Here is a 24,020-nt window from a genome sequence, read left to right on the forward strand (position 1 = left end):
TGATTGAATACTTGCAAAATGTGACACGACAATAATAAATACAATAAATAAATAAAATAACCAAAATAAACACTGAATTTAATTAACACTGAATTTTGTATTTATTCTTGCAGTGCCTCCTCGTTTTGTGGTGCAGCCCAACAACCAGGATGGAATCTATGGGAGGTCGGGGATTCTAAACTGTTCAGTGGATGGGTACCCTCCCCCTAAGGTCATGTGGAAGCATGCCAAAAGTGCACTAGGTACAGTACGTCATCATTTCAGCACATTGACTTTCTGGTGTCATGTTCCAGCGTCCTATGATAACCCACTTCTCTATCTCTCTGTGCTTTGGTTCAGCGGGTATTGGGAGCCCACAGCAGTACCACCCTGTGCCTCTGACGGGCCGCATACAGATCATGAATAATGGCTCGCTGCTCATCCGGCACGTCCTGGAGGAGGACCGTGGCTTTTACCTGTGCCAGGCCTCCAACGGGGTGGGCTCCGACATCAGCAAGAGCATGGTGCTCACTGTTAAGAGTGAGTATATCAACTCCAACACCGAATGGTGATATCATTTCATTTCACAGAGAAGAATAGTTTATAGGTCACTCTTGGGGCCAGAAGCTCTCCCCTATCTCCACTAAGCTACAATCATTTGAAATAGCTAAATTCAATTAGGCTTTGGCTGCAGTGATTAAAAATAAAAGTGACTGAGGGATTTGTATCTCGTAGAATATAAGTCAAAAGTTGGCATGTGAAGCTTTCCCATAATAACCTTTTAGTTATTTGCAGCACACACCGCATGGGCAGCTAACGTTAACATTCAAGTGCTCACGACACCAGAAGTGTTTGAAAGAGACAATAACAAAATGAAAGTACTCGCTTAATAAAACAGTTTTGTGATACTGCTGTCTAAGTTTAATAAACAACTATAAAAGACGAGTAAAATGAAGCTGTGATTTGGACACGCCCCCCATAGAATTTCCTGAACCGTCGCCATCTTGGCTGTGACGTCACGATGAGAACATGTTCTAGGAACCGGATTCAACCAGACTGCAAAATACAATACCAGCGAGCAGCATTTGCTGCTTATCTAGCCCTGGCATGAAACCCCATACTATTATTCTAAGATTTGTTTAATAGATCTAGTAAAAAAATATGGATTTACTTACTGAAACTGACAGATCGACTGCATAGTTGGCTAGAAAAATGAGTGACAGCGATCCATGTTTAGCTAGCAATTTACATCAAGAACACTTTCCAAACAGGTTCAAACAAACGCAGCTGATACTGATATTGTAATGTGATGAGTATGATATGTTTTACTGGCACAGAGCTGCACAGCGCTGAAGACAAGTGAGAGCGATTGCTTTTTAGCTGTGAACAAGCTTACTCCGTCTCCTCGAGTGTTCCAGAGAAAAAGCCTTCAACACAACGAGCGGGCATAATATTAAAAAATACATAACAAACAACAGAAATTCATCTAGAACGAACCATAACAACGGAGAAAGCATTGGATTGAACAATAACTTTTGCCTGGGTTTGCATCCATTTTACGTTAACGCACCATATGTTGCGTGTCTTGTTGTGTTATTAACTCACTGCATGAGTGCAACTGTCTTCTTAATGTATTTTTTATCACAAAACCTCCTTGTTAGCATCCTATTAGCTTGCTAATACGTGGAAACAGGAACCGGGAGTCAGCTCCTTCACCCGTCTGTGACGTCTTCAGCGGTTGACTTTGTACCTCTTTGCTAGCTAGTGCAGTTTCGCTACAAGTCTCAAAAATGTTCACACAAAACACATTTTTATAGTTTTAAATGACAGTTTTACATGCATCAAACAATTGTAAATGCATAGAAGTGAGAAATGAAAGAGAGAAAAACCTTTTACCTTCATTGAAGACTTGAATGTTGACAAAGACGGCTATGAGGCAGCGAGATCCACACGGATGCGGACAAATTTCTTGAATTCAATCGTGTTACTCACCTTCTTTATCAAAACGCTAACTTTTTCTTTGGCTCCATTGTGGATCATTTTGCAGCCGTGATCAAAAGAAAAGCAGAGGCTTGTGACGTAATTGTGTTATTAGTTAGCAAAGAATTACAGAACTTCTGGTTTCCATGCTAACATGATGCTAACAAGGATGTTTTGTGATCAAAAACACGGCAGCACTCACGCAGTGTATTAAAAACACGACGAGATGCGAGGCGTTTTGTATGCTAACCGGGGAATGTACCCGAAATTTAGAAGAGTCAAGAATGTGTAACAAAAGATTATGTAGTGACAGCAGAAAAACATTATTAGTTTATTTCACGTGTCAAATAGTGGAGTGTGTAGCTTGTTGTATGTGTCGGACAGGTTGTGAGAATGTCGAGCCAGTGAGCGATTGATCCCGCGCCCCCTTGGGATCTGTCTACAGACAATCAAAAACACTTTGAGCTTCATCATTATCTGCAATCAATCGGTGCAGCCTGCCCTCGCTGTCAGTAACGCCCCGCGTGATGAAAAAGCACGGCCATTACGGGGCGAACAGGAGAGCGATATTAGCTCCGTGGTGCCGGACAATGACCTTACCTGACAGCTGCTCTGGCAAAAGAGATGTTCATCTCTGTGCCGACATAAGTGGATCATGCCGTCACTCCAACACCTTCCTCTTGCTTTACTTGTGGCGTTGGTGTTATCGATTGAAACCTTCCTCTCCTCTGCCTCTCTGTTTTGTCTGTTTGGTTCAGTGGCGAGGGGGGGTGAGATGAATAAGTGATGAGAAACAGCAAAACCTTCCTCCTCAGGTCAATATTGTGTGTGTGTGTGTGTGTGTGTGTGTGTGTGTGTGTGCGCGCGTGCCAATCAGCCGGAGAAGATAGAGTGCGCCAGTGATTTTGTGTACAGAGGAAGGCAGAGTGTATCGCTTTTGCCTCTTCATTCACCTAGACCTTGATGTTAACTATTGGAGAATGAGAGCGGAGGTTTATTGACTTTACCTCATTGCCTCTCTGCTATGGAACTCGGCGGCTCTGAACTCCTTTTTTTTAACTTGCCCTCTCTGCTCCTTCACCTCCATTTAAACCCTTCCTATTATCAACTCGCTCTTTCTTGTCCATCACCTTTATCTGCTGCCATGGCATCACCTTCGCCGCCGCCCCTCCTACCGCCACCCACGATTCAGTCCCAGCCATGATCACAAGCCACCCCAACACCACCATGGCCAAGAAGGGTCACATTAAGGAGCTGAACTGCACCGCCAGGGGAGAATGGCCCATCATCATTCGCTGGGAGAGGGGCGACACCGTCATCGACCCTGACCGCAATCCCCGCTACTCTATTACCACCAGCCCCAACGAGAAGACGGACGAGGTGTTGTCCACCCTCAAGGTAAGGAAACACTTCCTCAGAGCAGATAGTGGCTCTCGCATTTAGTCAAGGGTGTTTTTCTACCGAGGGCCACAAGTCACGACTGCCAGTTGGTGCAGAGTACACGAGTAAACCTCGCTCCCTGGTGCCTTAAGAGTCCAGCTGGATGTCAAGCTGACAGTCTGGGTTTTTAGCTCAATGGCGAGCGCCGTCTTTCTGCACACCTTGCTTCAAGCCCACGGCAGAACGCGGGTCTGGCTGAAGCGGGCGGGTTACGTTCGTGCTGTGTCGTGAATGAGAGTGAGGTTTGGGGGCGTGACAACTCTTGCAGCCTTTAGATTCGGGCTGCACATCAAGTTGACAATCCAGACCTTTAGCTTGATGGCAAGCGCTCTCAACCTTCATTCTGCTTCGAGGCCATGGCAGAACGAGGGGGGGGGCTGGCTGAAGCAGGTGGGTCACCCGCATACAGAAAAATGAACAGAAACTCACCAGCGCTGCAACAAATAATCCATGAATAGTCGATTAACTAATGAACAAACCAACTAACTAACTAATCAGCAATAATTAATTGATTTTTTTTACTTAAAAATGTAAATATCCTCTGATTTCAGCCTCGCAAATGTGAATACGGTGTTCCCTTGCTTCTTTCGCAGCCTCGCTGTTTCGCAGGGTTTTTTTGCGCAATTTCAGTGCTTTTCTCTTTTTACAGCGTATGAACGCGCATTGTGTCCTGCGTCCTGATTGGCTAAGGGAGAACCCGCACATCCTGATTGGCTGTAGACAATTGTCAATCAATCTCCTTCGCGCCGCACTGCCTGTTTCTTGTTGTGTGATCGCTAGCAAACAGCTTGCAGAGACTGTGAAGTCTGTATGTTTGCACGTTGTCAACAAAATGTTCTGCACCCGAAAGGCGGAAAAGTTGGACTTCTGGACATGCTGAAGGAAGGTAGAAGGTACGCGGCTTTAGGGCGCCATTATGGAATAAAGGAATCTTTGGTTGGAGGAGGAGGAGAGAAATAGAAGACACTAACAGTATGTTTGAACAAGGATAGCGTTTTCTTGATGTAGGAACATGAATTTTTGATAATGCCATAATAATAACCAAAAATAACTGCGCTAAAGTGCCAAATAAAGACATGAATTAGAGAATATAACTGTGTTTAATACATCACAGCAGTGCCGAGATAGCTTGCAAGGATGCTAGCATCATAGCAGCATCAGCGCACTCTGACAGGATGCTCACTACAAAGTACTAAGTCAAAAGCACCAAAACGCTCACTTTGTATTTGAGCTGCGTCATTTTTGTTTTGCAAGGACATGCAAATTAGGTGTGGAAAAAAAATGCTCACGCTATGGCAATTTATTTTTTTTCATAGTCGATGCAGCTCTGCTCCAAAAATGACCCTTTTTCAAGTTCTGGAGAGAATACGTTCTTAACCACACTGCCTTTTCTTTTTACAGCAGCAATAAAGAGTTGCTTGTTGCTTGCTTCTAATATTTGTACTTGTCTCTTTGCAGCTGAAGCCAGCAGAGCGTGAGGACTCGGTCTTCTTCTCCTGTCACGCCATCAACTCGTACGGTGAAGGGCGAGGGCTCATTCAGCTCACTGTGCAAGGTAGCCACTCATACACGGACACAAGATAGCAGCAGTCTCCATCTCCATTTGTTCCGCTGACACAATCTCCTCCGCTTCACCCTCAGAGCCTCCAGACCCTCCGGAACTGGAGGTACGAGAAGTGAAAGATCGCAGTATGAACCTACGGTGGACTCAGCGCTTTGACGGGAACAGCGTCATCACCTCCTATGACATTGAGTACAAGAACAAGACCGGTGAGTCCCACAAATCACTTCAGTGGATACTAAGACTTACAAACAGAATGCACACCTCTGCTGGGGCCTATACAGCAATCTGCAACCTATATGATACTAAAAGACATCATCACATCAGACGTTTAGTGTGTCGTTTTCAAAGGGAAAAATTCAATTTCATCGTCCTCTTTTTATGTTGTTAAATTAGATTCCTGGGAGCTGAAGCACGCAACTCGTAACATCTCCCCCACTAACAATCAGGCCAACATAGTGGACCTCCACCCAGCCTCCGTCTACAGCATCCGCATGTACTCCTACAACGCCATCGGCAAGAGCGAGGCCAGTAAGGAGCTCACCATCAGCACGGAGGAAGCTCGTAAGTAGGGATGAGCGACTACACCACTATCTGTACTTCTATCTTTTTTTGTGCACCGTCCAGCCATTGGTGCAGATACTATTGTTGATCTAAATGCCCTCACGTGCTAAACACATGGAAATGCAAGTGATATGTAGTATTGTGCTCACTAGGTCGCAGTAATCACACTAAACTAAATTGATGAGACATTAGCTTACATGACATTACCTTCACAAGTCATCAAGTCAGCCATGGCATGTCCAACATCATAGAGTGAAAATGGGTTCTCCTCCATTTCGTGTAGAAGTGGTAAGTTTTTGGCTTCTTAAGTTTAGAAGAAATACATTTGAGGCTAACTATTTAGCTCATTAGCTTGCTAGGGTTAGCTTGTTAGCTTGCTAGCTAATTATCTAGCAGGCGTCTTGAGTCCCTGCAGCGTAAGAGTTGCGCAATGTGTGTGTAAACAATGAATAATAGGAGTGTGAAGGTGATCATAGGGGTGCTATTTCATGTCTACAGGGCTCTAATAATGTTAAAAACTTGTATTTAGAAAGTCATAAACAGGTTTTATATGCTGTAACTATGAAAATATTCCATTTATTAACATTGAACCCTGTATGGTGGAAATTCATGTATCGTGGTCAGCTCTATAAACAAGACACGACCGTAATAAAAAAAACCCGTCAAAATCAACGGTTTGAGCGCGTCTTCTTTCAAACGTGGAGCAGCAAGGGAGATTTTTCTCAAGTTTGGCGTTGATAAGGAGGCCCTGAGGAGGCACATATTCCTATGAGAACAACATGTCAAGAGCCCATTTGGTATGTTTAACGTGGAACAAACAAAAGCTTGTTTGAAACAGGTTCTGTTTTTGCAGAACCTGATGGTCCTCCTATGGATGTCATCCTGCAGCCGGTGACCTCTCAGAGCATCCGTGTCACTTGGAAGGTATACGTCCCACATTTGTTATGTTCTGCTGTGCTATGTTATTAGTTTCAATATTAGCATCAGTATAATACCAGTATCAGCGTCTATCACTATTTCTATCACTAACTTTATTATATCATATTATATTATATTAGTATCAACGTCCGTATCAGTATAATATCAGTATTAATATCAACATCAGTATCAGTGTCAATGTCAATATCAGCATCAGCCCTCTATGACTAACTTTACGGTAACTGTTGTATGATATGATATATGTGATATTGTATTATATTAGTGTCAATATCACTGTCAGTGTTTGTATCAGTACCAACGTGAGTATCAACATCAGCACTCAGCGTGAGCACTTATCACTATATTGATTAGATTTCGCTATATCGATCTAAACTTGACTGACTTTCAGGTAACTTATGTATGTATGTGCAATGTATTTGAGAACTTTATTTAGATAACTTTATTGATCCAGCACAGTAGTAATTCACACTTCAGCTATACAGCACAAAGTAGTGCAGAAAAACCATACACAGTATATATATAGTCTGTATATATATACTCATATACTCATATATATACTCAACAAAAATATAAACGCAACACTTTTGTTTTTGCTCCCATTTTTCATGAGATGAAATCAGAGATGTAAAACTTTTTCCACATACACAATATCACCATTTCTCTCAAATATGGTTCTGTCTACATCTGTGATAGTGAGCGCTTCTCCTTTGCTGAGATAATCCATCCCACCTCACAGGTGTGCCATATCAACATGCTGATTAGACACCATGATTAGTGCACAGGTGTGCCTTAGACTGCCCACAATAAAAGGCCACTCTGAAATGTGCAGTTTTATCACACAGCACAATGCCGCAAGAAGACGGCTTATGGTAGAGAAATGAGCATTCAATACACGAGCAACAGCTCTGGTTGACATTCCTGCTGTCAGCATGCCAACTGCACGCTCCCTCAAATCTTGCGACATCCTAATGTTGTGTTAGGTTACGTTATGTTACGTTACATTAGGGTACGTTATGTTATGTTATGTGAGGGTACGTTATGTTACCTTATGTTCTTTTATGTTAGGTTACGTAATCTTAGGATACATAACGTTATGATAGGTTACATTATGTTATGTTAGGTTACGTTCCGTTAGGTTATGTAAGGTTACATTATGCTACGTTAGGTTACGTTATGTTAGGGTACGTTATGTTAGGTTACAATACATTAGGTTATGTAAGGTTACATTATGTTACGTTATAGTAGGTTACATTACTTTAGGTTATGTTTTGTTACGTTACGTTAGGGTACGTTATGTTGCCTTATCTTATGTTAGGTTACATTACGTTAGGTTATGTAAGGTTACATTATGTTACGTTAGGTTACGTTATAGTAGGTTACATTACGTTAGGTTACATTACGTTAGGGTACGTTATGTTGCCTTATGTTAGGTTACGTTATGTTAGGTTACATTATGTTAGGTTATGTAAGGTTACATTATGTTATGTTATAGTAGGTTACATTACGTTAGGTTATGTTACGTTACGTTAGGGCACGTTATGTTGCCTTATGTTATGTTAGGTTACATTACGTTAGGTTATGTAAGGTAACATTATGTTACGTTATAGTAGGTTACATTACATTATGTTACGTTACGTTAGGGTACATTATGTTGCCTTATATTATGTTAGGTTGCGTTACATTAGGATACGTAACGTTACGTTATGTGAGGCTACGTTATTGTAGGTTACGTTATGTTACGTTACATTACGTTAGGTTATGTTACGTTACATTACGTTAGGTTATGTGAGGTTAGGTTATGTAAGGTTACATTATGTTACGTTATAGTAGGTTACATTACATTAGGTTACGTTATGTTACGTTACGTTAGGGTACGTTATGTTGCCTTATGTTATGTTAGGTTGCATTACATTAGTATACGTAACGTTACTTTATGTTAGGCTACGTTAAACATTGTAGTAGGTTACGTTATGTTACGTTACGTTACATTAGGTTACGTTATGTTACGTTAGGGTACGTTATGTTGCCTTATGTTATGTTAGGTTGCGTTACATTAGGATACGTAACGTTACGTTATGTTAGGCTACGTTAAACATTGTAGTAGGTTACGTTATGTTACGTTACGTTACGTTAGGTTACGTTATGTTAGTATGTCGGTATCAACATGAGCTTCGGCATCAGAACGAGCCTTACTCTTCTGACTAGATCTATTACTATATGTACCACTATGGCCCACCCCAGGCTCCCAGGAAGGAGCTTCAGAATGGAGTAATCCGAGGTTACCAGATCGGTTACAGAGAGAACGGCCCAGGCAGCAACGGTCAGTACAGCATCGTGGAGATGAAGGCGACTGGAGACAGCGAAGTGTACACACTGGACAACCTCAAGAAGTTTGCCCAGTACGGCGTGGTGGTTCAGGCCTTCAACAGAGCCGGGACCGGGCCTTCCAGCTCCGAGATCAACGCTACCACACTGGAAGATGGTAAGAAACAGTCATCATGAGGTTCCTACTCAAATCAAGTCATTACTTTAAGCCAGTGCTTCTCACATAGCAGGGTGGGCCTTACTGGGGTGGACGCGGTGATGTGTCGAGGGGGGGTGAGAGGTATGAGGTTCTCTACTCATAAAACATCTTCAAAGTTGGTTTGTTGGTGTCTTTATTAATGCTGGTGCCAGCAACTCATACAGTGGTTTGTACAGACAAAGTGCCATTATTTTTGCTGCCCTATTTGTCTACCTGGCAGGACAAAACATTAGAAACGCTTCTCGCTTTAATGACGTGTCATCCCCGCCACTGCAAACTGCACAACAAGCCTTTTCATGGCCATCCGTCGTAAGCGATGCTTTTGTAAACAGCTTGGCGCCGCGTGAGCAAGTGGAAGAGGAAACTGTGGGCCGTCCGCCAGCTTTGATTCACACTTACTGCGCGTTCCGTGTCGCTTTCTCGCCGCCTGAATTGTGTCACGTTGCTCCATCTTTTTTTTCTCCCCTGCACTGGAAACGGCAGCGTTCGCTCCGCTAACGCCAATGATGGCTTTTCACACGTGCTGCAAAGCAACAAAGCCGCTGGGTGACTGGACTGACGTACCCAACAACAGCCAACGTTGATACGTGTGGTGTGCATCACTTGGCCTTTGACTGCACCGCCTTCTTTTTTTTAATTCCATTCATAGTTTGGTATTATATCACCTTTCCCCCCCCAAAAAAGCCACATCCATCCCACAATGTCCCTCGTATCTCATCACAGCAGACATGCACATACACACACAATATATGCACACGCACACGGCAAACAGTTGGCTGAGCCCCATTGGTCCAGAGCAGGCAGAGCTGTCACCGTGGCGACAGTGATATTGACGGCCATTATGATAATAGTGATAACAACAAGCATACTAAAAATAATTATAATTAGCTTGTCTCTCTGTCGGTCCAGCTCTGCTCTCGGCTTGCTTCCTGCTGTAATTATCCACAGCTGAGCGCATTGTCTCCCTCCGCACCCCTTTTCATCTTTCTCTGCCCTTCCTCTGCTTTTAACTCCCTTCCTCTGCCCCTTTACCCCCATCCACTCCCAAAGTGGCTTTCATTTTTGGCTGTCTTATGACGCATTCATCCTCCCGCAAATAAACACTTCCTGTGTGCTAATGCTAACAACAATGAAAACGCTGCGATGCATGTACAGTATAGGTCAACTATACGTGTCTGGAATGTAGCGCATGTTCCGTACTGAAAAACCACATGTATGGTCACACCCCTGCTCGTAGCCCAAAGGTCTATTCATGCAAGGCCCGGTTTCTCCCTTCATCCGTCCTCCTCCCCACCTCCGGCCCAGAATAACGGCCCTGGCAGACTTGGCCCAGCTGCTGTCTTTCATTGCCCTCTTGGCCTTCGGTCCGCTTTCTCCCCCTCTTCCTGGACCCTCATTTTGCGCACAAGTCGACTTTTGTTCATGGTCGACACTGTGCATCATTCAAAGCCTGAAAGGACGACACTTCAGAAGCGACACCTGGATGGGTGCGGACAGAGTGAAGCTTGTGCGGAGAGCGCGAGAGCGAGCAAGTCCAATACATTTCAGCTGCAGGCACGCGTCTTCATCTTTTGCAAGCCAGGTTTGTGATGGAAATGCCAATTAGGGCTTCAGTAATAACCTTCAGTGTGCCACTTGTGATACACCAGTAATGTGCTGCCAAACCACGCTCATGTTAAATATATCACGCTGCGTTCATTCTAATACATTATTATGTATTTATATATGTTTCTATGTGCTATTATTAATTTAATGTGTTGAGAAATGCCGTGAGATGTTTGCAGGAACCCAAGATGCAAAGAGATGGTGAGAACAAAAATATTTACTACAACCAACAGTGTCCTCAAACGAGGAAAAGTACAACCCAGGAAATATCAGCACACCACCAAAAATAGTAGAAAAAATCACTACTAAAAAAATAGTAGGCGAAACGATGGCAACAAGAACAAGGAACAAAAAACACAGCCACTAAAAACCAGGCTGGCAAAACCAGCGTTAGCGGAACAGAAAACACTGCAAGAAAGACTAGCAGGACTTGTCCTCCCAACAAGAATTACTAAACGCCAGAGAGAGGATGCAAGGAAATAGCGAAACACAAGAGCGGAGGTTGTGAGAAGCAGGAAGGTACAATCTGGCAGTGAGTCTCTCAGTCTGCCGCGCTTAAGAAGGCCAGAAGGAGGAGGTGGATGCAGGTGTGTGCAGGTAGCTCCGCCTTCTGCAGGGCAGCAGCGTACTGCAAGGATAAGGCAGGCACGCGGTAGCAATGCGGCAACACAGAACGTGTTGTAGAATCTATTATTTATTTGAGAGAACAACTATTTGATTAAAAATGAAACAAATTGGAATATGTGATGATGATTATTATTATTATGAACATTTTTGAGGCAAATAAAGGCAATATTTCATTACAATTTGCATCCCATGCAAATAGAATCACAAAGAACATTTCCTTTTTTTTCTTTTTTAAACTTGTTTTGTTAAAAAAAAGCGCACACAACAAAGTATAAAGACGACTTTCCTTTAGTTTCTTTCTGTTATTGCTGTTTTTGTAACTATATTTAACCTGGTATATTGATATGTTGAATTGATGATCTAAATGCCACATAAACGTACATATTACCTTCTTCAGATCAGATAAGATTGCAAAACGTCTCATCGCTGTACAGTAATGCTGCTATTTCAGTAATGTATGAAATATGTGTACGCTGAATATGATATTTAGGATTGAGTTTACTGCAGCTCAGTCGCCAATAAAGCAGCAGTACGTAAATGCAATTCAAACTCAAGAAGCATTCATTTGATTTGAATTTTCTTTCCTTTTCCTGCAGTTCCTAGCCAGCCTCCTCAGAATGTCCGCGCCATCTCCGTCACGTCGGACGAGGCTGTCATCTCCTGGGCCGAACCTCCCAGGATGACCCTGCACGGCGTTCTGAAGGGCTACCGTGTCATGTTTCGGCCCGTCTTTCCCGACGGAGGTGTGTCGGCTGCTTACACCGTGTGTATACGTATGTGCTCCTGCATGTGTCAACATCAGCATGTTGTTTTGTTGCTTCTCAGAGTGGGGTGAGATGCAGAACATCACCACCACTAAGGAGCAGGTGGAGCTGAGGGGTCTGGAGAAGTTCACCAACTACAGCATCAAGGTGCTAGCCTACACGCAGGCTGGCGATGGTGTACGCAGCAAAGTCCTGTACCTCCAGACCCGAGAAGACTGTAAGACCACCCCTTGATGTATTTTATCTTGACACACATGCCCGGATAAACCAGCTAGTCTTTTTTACTGCAGCAGTGTGGGAGGCTGGGGGTAGGGGGTCTTTGTAAGGATGAGGTAGCTGATTAAAACCTCTTTGAGCTCTGATGTGCCATTACCAGTGCTAATGAGAATTAAGAAGCCAAAAAGCGTGTGTGCTGGTGAGTGTGTGTGCGTGCGTGCGTGCGTGTGTGTTCCACCAGCCTAAGGGTGTGGATCTGAGCATGCGAAGCCGTGGGGGGAGGAAGGGGGTTTTAAGTGTGTATTTGTATGAGCACATTTCCCAGCGTGTTAGGAAGAAAATGCGCTATTGTTTGTGTGCAAGTCTCGCTCTACACGGCGTACAAGAGAGAGATTAATTCTTTGTGACTTAGAGAGAATTAATTTTGTGCTTACACTGGTGGGTTGTGGATTACATCCGGATCCGCCTCTCCTCCCTCTCCTCTCTCTCCTCTCTCTCCCCGAGGGCCTGGCGAGGCGGGCAGGCAAGAGACAGGCAGCGTATTTTTAAGAAATGGCATTTCTTTATTCTCTTTTGGCCATGCTCTGTGTCAGCCTGGCTAGTATGTTAGTGTGTGCTTATCACATCCAGGCTGACGCAGTGTCCAGGGGCAACCTCTTCACATACGTTCAAGATGATCTGTCTGATCCCCCTTGCCCTCAGTTGTGCGTGCGGCATACAGGGAAGTGTTTGCAGTGGAGTTGCGCAAACAAGAGCAATTGTCGGCTCTGCTGCTGCGAAGGCTTGAAATGACTATGATTCATGACTTTGCTCTTTGCCGTCCGTTTGTCTACACGTGCATAAGTGTGTTTACGTGATGCTACCACTTTCAGCCCTCGCATCTCGTATTTGAGGATGAATATTCTACACCACCAGTCAAAAGTTTTAGAACAGCCCCATTTTTGCAGTTATTTACAGAAATTCAAGTGGTTCAAGTCCAGTGAATAGCTTGAAATGGTACGAAGGTAAGTGGTGAAGTGCCAGCTCAGGTTAGCCAAAAGGGAAAAAGAATGTATTTCAGAATGATACTGTTTCAGGGACCACAAAGTGGGTCAACACTTTAAAGGTGTTGTGCAGAAATGGAGGTTGATCAAGCCAACTCAGTCCTACAAGAGTACTTACCACCTCCTCTGTCTGCATAAGAACACACTGTGGTACTATACCCTGGTCAGCATCAGTTCAACAGCATTGTACTGGACAAACAACGGAAGAGAGACAGACCATCTTCCATCCTCATTAGGGTCGCGGGGGTATGCTGGAGCCTATCACAGCTGACTTTGGGCGTACACCCTGGACTGGTGGCCAGCCAATGGCAGGGCACGTATAGACAACCAACACTCACATTCATACCTATGGACAATTTAGAGTCGCCAATGAACCTAATGCATGTTTTTGGAATGTGGGACCCGGAAAAAAACCCACGCAGGCACGGGGAGAACATGCAAACTCCACACAGAAAGCCAACAGAGATTGGAACCCAGGTCTTCCCGATCTTCCGACTGTACTAAGAAAGCACTAAGCACGAAACAGCACTAAGAAAGCAGACTATTTTATGGTTGGGAACACTAATAAGGACGCTATGAATGGGTTACTTGAAATGGTTACCAATTATTTAGTAAATATTGGACCAAAACTGGAAGAAGAAATTCCAAAACTCCAGACAATGTAGGAATGGAATGAAACCATAGATAGGAATCTCAATTCCATGTTTCTCACTGTTGTAACTAAAAAGGAAATCACTGACATTGTCAATCATTTTAAAGCAAAAACATCAACTGATTGTAATGGAATGGAAATGGAAACAATTAAAAGGGTTGTCAATGAGGGGCGTCAGGGGGCATGGTCGTTTTCTGAAGGATCAAGACTTGTTTTTTTAAGCAAAGGTTCAACAGCAGCCTTTTTCCAAAAAGAAGGGACGATACCAGAGGACAGGCTGCTGTTGATGATATTATAAACATAGGGGCCAACAGTTTCCCACACCTCCCTAAAAAAGCGAGGGGCGACTGGGTCAATGGGAGCGTAAGAAGGCTTAAGACCATCAACTACCTTGGTAACAAATGCCAGCGACACAGGTTCAAACGGATACAAAACTTTAGAGCACTGTGTCACTGTAGACAAATGAAGGGGGGTGATATCCAGTATTAGCTTGTATAGACGCAACCTTATCATTCAAAAAGTGCCAGAAATGTTCACAAGTCTCAGACGATACTTCCGGTGTCGTGGATGGACTGGGGTTTAAAACAGAATCAATAGTTTTCGAAAGAACACGTGGGTTGTCAATGTTGTTGGGTGTCAAATCAGAGAGCTATTTTGTTTTCTCAGCCTTCACTACGTTCTGATAACGCCTCCAACTGGCTTTGAGGCTTTCACACGAAACTTGCAGACCGTCTTTCTTACACCTGCGCGCCGCCTTTTGGCATTGGCGCCACGCTGCTCGTGTGACATCGTTGAGCCACACTTCCTGTTTGGTTTTAGGGCGCGTGGCTTTACTAGGGGGCTAGACTGTCCGGGACATCAGCACAGGTAGAAGTAAAGCAGTTCATCAGCTGCTCAGTGTCAAGAGCAGCGTCGGGAGTCGTTGTAACCTGAGATGCAGTGGTGAACAGAGGAGCAAAGGCAGCGGCCGACATGAACATTAAAATCAGCCACAATTAAAATTCTGTCATACTTTATCAACATTGCAGCGATAAAGTCAGAAAAGTCCCAAATAAAATCATTGTTGTGATTGGGTGGTGTGTAGATGACCACGATTCATTCAGATAACTTCTTGGTAAATATGAATGAGAACTATCCTAACATACAGTAAGTATGTTAGACCCCAGTCGACTGGCATCTTGAGTAGAGTCCGATCATTGATAAATCATTCCTGTTTCTTGATTTATTGTTATTGCTCGGTTTATCCGTACATGACTTGTTGCAATACTGCTCGGGCAGCAACCTGTCCAACTTATCTCAACAAGATTTTTGTAATTCAAAAGACATTTTTAAGAATGATCACTTTTTCTAAGAAACTGGACTCATCTGCTCCACTTTTCCAAAAATTGCAACTTCTCTCACTTTTTGCTGTGAATATTTACCTGACGTGTGTCTTCATGTACAAATATGTTCATTGAACTCGTGTCCCTCCTAAAGTCATCCAGAACTCCTCTGTTGTCCTCTGTTATTCACAATTATCCCACACGATATTCAAGTTATTGTCGAACGTCTGTCAGTCAGTATCCTCTAAAATATCGTGGCCCTCATCTTTGGAATAATTTACGTCCTGAACTTCAATCAACATCATCTTTATCTTGATTTAAAAAGCATCATTTTTTTCTCTTTCTTTACATAAGCCTCTTTTGGCTTCCATCCTCTCCTGCACAATGACTTGAACTGTTTAGCAATGGTGTTGTTTCCCTTTTTTTACACTGTTTACGATGTGCAAATAAATAATAAAAAAATAAAAACATGCGCTGCATGTCCTCTCTTTCTCTCTACAATGCAGACCCTGGGCCCCCAGCTGGCATCAAAGCTGTGCCCTCCTCTGCCAGCAGTGTTGTGGTGTCCTGGTTACCCCCTCATAAACCAAATGGAATCATCCGCAAGTACACCATCTACTGCTCCAGCCCCGGCTCGGGCCAACCGGTGAGTTAAAGTCAGGGGTGCGTTATTTGGAAGTGAAGGAAAGGAAGCTGAACTGCTTATGCACACGCACACTTTTGCTGCAGTCTCAGCACGAGGTGTGTGTGTGCGTGTGCGTGCGTGTGTGTGTGAAATGAGCTCCACTCGTACCGCAGTGTGTGTGCTCGCAAGCTCACCCTCCCGCCTTATTTGCATATCTGCGTCTCATCACGTTGCCAGGACAACCTCCTCTGTTCATCAAGCAGGGCGGAAAAAACACACACATACGCTTGCATCCAAAGACTCACCATCTATCTATGCATCTCTCTATCTGTCCGTGTATCTGGAATATTTATCTATATATCTATGTATCTGTGCATCCATCTGAAGCCCCCATGCAGAGTTCAGGATGATTACTATGTAAATGAGTGTGACTGGAGAGAAGGAGGACAGGAAGGATAGAGGAGGAGGGTGGGGGTTCTGCAGGGCGAGGGGGGTTGCATACACACCACACGGGGAGTACTTTGCTTCTTCTTTTCATTATCTCGCTCTATTGTTCCCTAGATCGCCGCTATCTCCACGCCTAAGGAATATTTTAATATCCGTTTCAACAACACGCGCTCAGTCACGCCCCCGCCACTCCACACCGACCCCTCACCTTCTCTGACTGCTACAATTTCCACATGTACTGTAAATATCCTTCCATTCCTGATTGCTGCTCTACTTTCCCACTTCCACCTGTATGTGTGTGTGTGCGTGTGCGTGTGTGTGTGTTTAGAGACCAATGAGCAGAGGAGAGTTATTGAAGTAAATTTGAGGAGGATGTAAGGCAAAGGGATGGATGCATGTGGGTTCTTCCCATCACACATGAGGGCAACATGAATAAAGTATCCCGCAGGAAAGGAAGAATCCAGCAATCTTTACTGGGCGTACCACTCCGAAAACCATCGCACCGCCAGGAATGTAAACCAGCGTCAAACTGTTGGCCGTGCTGACATTTTGCTAATGTTTCTGACGGGTTGATTTGCATGAGTGATTATTAGGAGCACAACTAATGCACTGTACAAAAGCCACACTGCATTTTTGTGGTTAAAATACTTGCAGATGGAACCAAATGTTGTGAAAGTAATCAGATTTTGTCATTTTGTCAATGACACGTTGCCATCCATGTTACCGGTTGAATACCCTGTACTGACCCGAATATAAGACTGCGTTTTTCATCCATCCATCCATCCATCTTCTTCAGCTTATCCAAAAATAAGGTCTCGGGGGCAGCAGCCTAATATGGGAAGCCCAGACTTTCCTCTCCCAGCTGCTTCGTCCAGCTCCATGCGGCGGATCCTGAGGCGTTCCGAAGTCAGTTGAGAGACATAGTCTCACCAACGTGTCGTGGGTCTTCACAGAAGCCTCCTACCCTGCCCTGAACAGGAGGTGTCCGGGAGGCAGCCTGACCAGATGCCCAAACCACGTCATGTGGCTCCTCTTAATGTGGAGGAGCAGTGACTCGACTCTGAGTGTCTCCTAGATGACAGTGCTTCTCAGCCAAGCCACCCTACGGAAGAAACTCATTTCGGCCGCTTGTACTCGTGATCTTGTGCTTTTGGTCACTACCCAAAGCTCATGACCATAGGTGAGGGTAGGAACGTAGATCCACCGCTAAATTGTGAGCTTTACCTTTTGGCTCAGCTCTCTCTTCACCACAGCGGACCGATGCAGAGTCCACATCACTGCAGACGCCGCAACAATGCGCCTGTCCATCTCGCTTTCCATCCTTCCCTCACTCGTGAACAAGACCCCGAGGTACAGGATCTCATCCCCGATGCAGAGATGGCACTCCACCCTTTTCCGGGAGAGAACCATGGACTCAGCACTTGGCGGTGCTGATTGTCACCCCAGCCGCTTCACACGTGGCTCTGGACCAATCCAGTGAGAGCTGAGGATTGCAGCCCGATGAAGCCAGCAGGACCACATCATCTGCAACAAGCAGAGACCCCCGCAACGCCCTGGTTGCGCCTAGAAATTCCAAAAATCCATAAAGGCTATGAACAGAATTGGTAACAAAGAGCAACCCTGGCGGAGTCCGACTTACTGCCGGCAAGAAGGCAGTCCGGTACCCCCCCATGGAATTCCTCAAGGAACACGGTGGAATGACTTCTCCAAGTCTGCAAAACTCCCATGCGCCCTCAAGGACCCTGGCAAAGAGTGTAGAAGTCTGAAGGACGAAAATCACACTGCTCCTCCTGAATCCAAAGTTCCATCCTCTCCAGTAGCCCTGAATAAGCCTGACCAGTCAAGCTAATGAGTGTGATCCCGCAATAGTTAAAATACACCCTCCGGTCCTCCTTCTTAATAAGGGTATTTTTTGGCATAAAAAAAGTCTGAAAAGACGAGTCGTCTTATATATTTTGGGTCTAGAGATATAAACCAGCAAAGTCTCCCCAAGTGAGCTTTTCTTCCTGTGACTCACATACACACCAGTAACCTAGAGAGATGCAGAGACCTGCTCGCAAGACAATGCAACAACGCAAACAACGAAAAAGGGCATCTGAAGCTAATTCTAAGATAGTGGCTAAGAAATCTACAGTGGAACCTCTTTTTGTACGCTGCGGTTTTTGTAGGATTTAGTTTTTGATGAAAATGATTGATGTCAAAAATACGGCCCTGTTTTTGTACACTGCCTCGGTTATTGTACGGCCAGACAGTGCCCCAATGAAGCATCCGCACGTTGGTGGCTCACTCTTTGAGAAGAATGGATAGTAGTTCTTCTAGACTTGAGACACTATAGACAAGGCACTGTGCTCCCTGTGCTGATGAGATGTTCAAGCACACTGCGAGTCTTTTGTGTGCTTTTTTTTATTATTACGGCTGCAAACTAACCAACTATAGGACCAAAAAAAATTGCAAGTGCCAGAGCTTTGATAAAGAAGCTGAGAAACACTATTGAATCCAAGGAAGAAGTCGTGGCAAAGTACGAAGGTAGCGTCTGTTACAATAGGATTGTAATGTAAAGGTTCCTAGTTAACACAGGTTGCAGAGGGAACGGTTTAAGGGAGACACTTTACAGAAAGAGAGGGCCCATGTATGTAATGATGATTGTAGTCAAGTGCGACAAGTGTACAAGCGTCCACTCTTTAAAGATAAGTTTGTTGCGGACTAGAATGAAACAGCGTCCACGTGGTGACGGGAGCACTACTGGTGTCCCTCAAACCACAGCTCTTGGAAGGGAATATATCCTAAACGAAGAGGAAGGCTTATGGCCAGGAAAAAAGGGAATTGAAAAATCCAGATCCAGGCACTCAAAAGAGGTTTAAAAAATATAAAAGGCCTTTAACTTGATGGGCTACAAATCATGAAAACACACCAAGGCGTATCTGCTTGCACCTTCTTCAGGGTGCAAAGGTCAAGGTGATGATAAATGTTCATCCATTCAATGTAAAGGTCTCATGATTGTCTATAAATGTGGTTTTGTTCATATTTTTGAATCTCGGGAATGGATTCATTGGATTTACCTTATGTCCTATGGGAAAAAGAAAATACTTTGGTTTTTGTAAGATTCGACCTTTTGGAACCGATTAAGGATGAAAACTGAGGGCTCACTGTATTCTTTTTTTTATTACAATCTACCAAAAACAATCATTTTGTCTGTTTTTATATGATTTTGTGTTAACTCTTGTATTTGAAGATGACAGTGTTGGTTGGGTACAATATGAATCATTAGCATTAGCGATTACACATACAAATATGAGCAAGTGTGTGCTCTTTCTCGCATTCCTCTATTTTAGGTGCGGCTCGCATCGCAGTAACAGAGGTAGAGGGACATGCAATGCATGCACGTGCACGTGCATGTATAGGGCTTACCTGAAGAGCACATGAAGCAATATAAGGGAAGACTCGGTCGGGAATCTGAGGAGTGAATGTCAGTGTAGTGCGTGTGTGTGTGTGTGTGTGCGTGTGTGTGTCTGTGGAATAAACAGTGATCTGACCAGACAACGGACACATGGCTGGGTTAAACACACTGCAATTACACATCCACCTCCAGGTCATGTGTGCCACTGTTATGTGTGTGTTTCGCCCATCACTCACTGCGTTGTGGGGACTTCGCTCGTGTGTGTGCGTGTGTGTGTGTGTGTGCGTGCGTGTGTGTTTTGCTGCTGTATTATCCTCATTAGTGTATGGCTGCTGATGATATTTCTGACTGATTCATTTATCTTTCTCGTCATTGTCTTCCTCTATGTGTGCCCTCTCGCAGAAGAGCGACAAGGAAAGAAATGGTCTCTCCTTCCCTCGTTTCCTTTCCTTTCCCTCCAGGCTCATTCGTCCACACACCTCTGCTTTATCGTATTACATCCCAAAACCCCCACTATACCTTCCGTGACCCTCTTTTTTTCTGATTTGAGGGGAGACTGGAGGGCTTGGTTCACATTAAAGTGATGTTCACTGAGGCCTTCACATTACTTCTGCCTCCCTAGTAAAGTGGCACTATGACCAAGTGTTTGGCACTGTTGCCACGCCAACCAACACAGGATATACTTTTCTGAAAACACTAAGTGTCATACATGCATTTTTGGATCATTTTCCCTGCCCCAAAATATAGTATGACTTAATAGCTTTAGCATCTAGAAAACTATACATATAAATATCCATTCCATAAGCTACACTCGCACATTGGAATAAAATGCAATGCTGCATGTGCCATTATCCCGTATTGCACTTTGCAGACGTGTAGAACTGCAATATAGAATATTGGGAGTTCAGGCAAGTCAAGTGTTACTTATGTAGCAGCAACTGACAAGGAACTGTTCACACGTCTGGAACTATGCTCCTTTTCCACTGTGACTGGGTCAGAGTGGGTTTTCCATTGTCATGGTTCTACCGGGGTGCTGAACTGCTGCCGTATTTTTTGGTTCAACTTTGGCTCCAAAAGCTTGCTGGGCTGATGCTGAAGTGTTTGCATAATGAAGTGGGGGACGGTGTTGCCCAAGTAAATACCCGCTTGTTACCTCTGTTTCAACTTGATTGAAACAGGAGGGGAGATAGATAGATAGATAGATAGATAGATAGATAGATGGATGGATGGACTTCAAAAGTGGTTCCCGCTTTCTTTATCAAATTGCTTGCACTCACAACTTTCTTTAGCCCCATGGCGGGTTATTTAGCAGTTGCACGCACTAAAAAATGCACGGACAATGAGTCAGTACAATGAGTCTGTCCGTCCGTCCGTCCATCCGTCCGTCCGTCCATCCATCCATCTATCTATCTATCTATCTGGTCATTGAATGCTGACGGACGGACGGACGGACGGACAGACTCATTGTACTGACTCATTGTCCGTGCATTTTTTAGTGCGTGCAACTGCTAAATAACCCGCCATGGGGCTAAAGAAAGTTGCGAGTGCAAGCAATTTGATAAAGAAAGCGGGAACCACTTTTGAATTCCATTTTGCTAGGATGTACGGGGAGTCTGCATCAACAATACGTTCGGTCCATTCATCATTTCTAATGATTTCTGCAATTATTCTCAATAAAATCTATTTTGTTGATATTTTTGGGTGTCTGGAAAGGATCAGTTGGATTTACATTATGGATTTAAGGGAAAAATATGGGAATATGGGAAAAATGACCTTAGTTTTCATGTTTTTGATCTTTTAGAATAAATTCATAAGATAAACCGAGCTACCACTGTATTGTTGTTTTGACTTTTTGCTATAACACTTGCATTTGGGCCAAGTTGGAGAGTGACCCGCTAGATGACGATGAAGCTACAGTGGAATAAAAAGTCCTAGTTTGCAATACTGCCCCCTACAGGACAGGAGTGGTACAGTATCAACAGGGAGGGGATACAGGGTTTATCAATACGACCAGTCAGACAGACATGTTTCCAAATGTTCAGCCTTCCTGACGTTTTGACAGAGTTCTTGTATTGGATCATGACACAGCGAGTCAGTGAGTGTGTTTGTCCCTCATGTCTGATCTCTACCTTCCTATGTCCTATCCCTACTCCGAAGATGCCCAGCGAATACGAAGCCAACCCACAGCTCGTCTTCTACCGCATCAGCCACCTCAACCACCGGCAGCAGTACCTGATCTGGGCCGCGGCCGTCACCACCGCAGGACGGGGGAATTTTAGCGACCAGGTCACCGTGGAACCCGCCGCTAAGGGTGAGTTGCGCCGTGTGCGCTCAGCTTTACAAGAACATAGCATGAATGCTAATGAATTGTAACGTTTTAACAGCCACATTTTCATACTTACCATTAAATCTATCACCCGGGGTAGAAATGTAGGTTTCTCTGGTAAAGTACTAAGGATGTCCCGATCTGATCTTCAAGATCGGGATGTATTTTGAAGATCGGCTTCCGCAACGAGATCGGGCCGATCCGGTTGCCATATCACGTTGGTAACTTTGTGCCGCACTCCATCACGGTGAGTGCGGTAATGCACCGCGAAGCTGGTTGCCATTCTCCTCCCGCCACCCGCAAGAAGAAGAAAAGGCAACACCACCATGCAGACGTGTCCGCCGTGTACCGTGGTGAAGTTAGTTTCACTGTTATACATCTGTGACTATATCCTCCTTAATGACAAGCACAGGCATTACAGCTTGTTGAAGACTTACTGTAGTAGCAATATGTGCTGAGGCTCACATCCCGTTAGAAACGTTAGCAAAGCTACAGCACATCCATTTCTCAATTACTGGACAAAATGGGCCAGTCATGTATTGCATCAACAAATGCATTCCATTCCTGGACATTTTATTCACTAACACAAACAGCACACATTCTATGCTGGTAAAATAACTGGAAAAGGTAAAGAAAATGAAGTCTAAGAAATTAAAATGTAAAAAATGGAATTTGGGAAAACATACAATGGATTTCATAGGGCCCTAAGAAAAAAAAGTCATATATTCTAACTCACACCACAAATTGATCTATAACCATGTCAAATGATTAGTCCTACCCTAAAAGTATTTTGCATGACCATATTTCCCAATTTGATCTTTTATTGGATCTTTTATTGGATGAGGGACCTGACTCACTGAGGTTTCTTACAAAAGACAAAAAATATTGTTGGTCATGTACATTCAGCAATACTTTTCCTGCATTATTTTTAAAGCTATTTTCATAACCATATTCAATTCCACAAATCCATGTTTGGAACAAAAGCCTATAGTTAAAAAAAACAAACAAAAAAAGGATTGGGAGCGGATCTAATCGGAAGCCAAAAAATGTTGATCAGGACATCCCAAAAAGGGTTTCTTTTTGCATACACCACCGCCTTCTTCTCCATTCCAGCATCTATGCTGTCTCCAATTGAGGTTTAGCCTTTTCTTCATGCAGTATTGCAGTGACTCACCAGTGCGTCTTGAGGAGCAACGAGGTATTGCATAACAAAACACCTGTGCTCCTTTGCTGGCCTGAATCAGAGATTCTCAAGTGTGGCACAATGCCCCTCCCCTCAGAGAATATATACTCATGAGGTTCGGCCCTCCTCGAGTCCCCGAAAAAAATGATTCTTTTAGCATGTTTTTTAAATTGTTTTCCTTTATTTTTCTCAAGCTGCTGCACCTGTACAGTATAAAGTATTTTGTACAGTATAAACATAAATATATATTTAGTATATCTTCATTTATTGTGGTGAATTGCTTCCAGACTTGACCGTGATAAGTGAATTTCCGTGAAGTGGGATTCCTTATTTCTAAATGGAATATTTTCATAGTTACTGTAAGTATAGAAAACCTATTTACAACCTTCTAAATGCGGTTTTTAACATTATTAGAGTCCTCTAGACAAGAAATATAATCACCTTTACACTCGTCTTACCGAATATAGTAGACATAAACAGAGAAAATAAGACATTTAAGACATAAATAAATGTGTTCTCGTGCTAGGCGAGCTGAGTGGGGCGAGGATAGGAAGTGACATCGGGGGTTCAGAGTTGAGTTTTAGCTTGGCCGCAACAGTAGCCCGTGTTAGGGATTATTGTGCCTGTTGTGAGATCATTCAAGTCTGGTGCTTGTGTGTCTCACCGAGCATTACAATAACATTACTGCCACCTAGTGACCAGTGTACAATACTACATATCATCACAACATCTTTGAATGTGTCTTCTGAATGCCTTATATTGGTATTGGCATTTGACTTCATTGAGACATTTTTATACTTGAAAATGATTAATTTCGGCAAAAGAG

At 43.8% G+C, this 24,020-nt stretch overlaps 1 protein-coding gene across 2 annotated transcripts in view; it reads left to right on the forward strand.

Moving 5' to 3' along the window:
• Positions 1 to 24,020, forward strand: part of LOC129191417 (cell adhesion molecule DSCAML1) — a 144,335-nt gene that overhangs the window by 103,807 nt on the left and 16,508 nt on the right. For both annotated transcript variants that reach the window (XM_054794752.1, XM_054794751.1), the window contains exons 11-22: positions 114 to 242; positions 340 to 519; positions 3,152 to 3,357; positions 4,858 to 4,954; positions 5,041 to 5,169; positions 5,357 to 5,524; positions 6,378 to 6,448; positions 8,705 to 8,945; positions 11,816 to 11,962; positions 12,045 to 12,200; positions 15,723 to 15,862; positions 21,843 to 21,996. In XM_054794752.1, the coding sequence (XP_054650727.1) occupies positions 114 to 242; positions 340 to 519; positions 3,152 to 3,357; positions 4,858 to 4,954; positions 5,041 to 5,169; positions 5,357 to 5,524; positions 6,378 to 6,448; positions 8,705 to 8,945; positions 11,816 to 11,962; positions 12,045 to 12,200; positions 15,723 to 15,862; positions 21,843 to 21,996 (1,818 nt within the window). The remainder of the gene's footprint in view (positions 1 to 113; positions 243 to 339; positions 520 to 3,151; positions 3,358 to 4,857; positions 4,955 to 5,040; positions 5,170 to 5,356; positions 5,525 to 6,377; positions 6,449 to 8,704; positions 8,946 to 11,815; positions 11,963 to 12,044; positions 12,201 to 15,722; positions 15,863 to 21,842; positions 21,997 to 24,020) is intronic.

This window comes from Dunckerocampus dactyliophorus, chromosome 12 (assembly GCF_027744805.1).
Source record: "Dunckerocampus dactyliophorus isolate RoL2022-P2 chromosome 12, RoL_Ddac_1.1, whole genome shotgun sequence".
NCBI lineage: Eukaryota > Metazoa > Chordata > Actinopteri > Syngnathiformes > Syngnathidae > Dunckerocampus > Dunckerocampus dactyliophorus.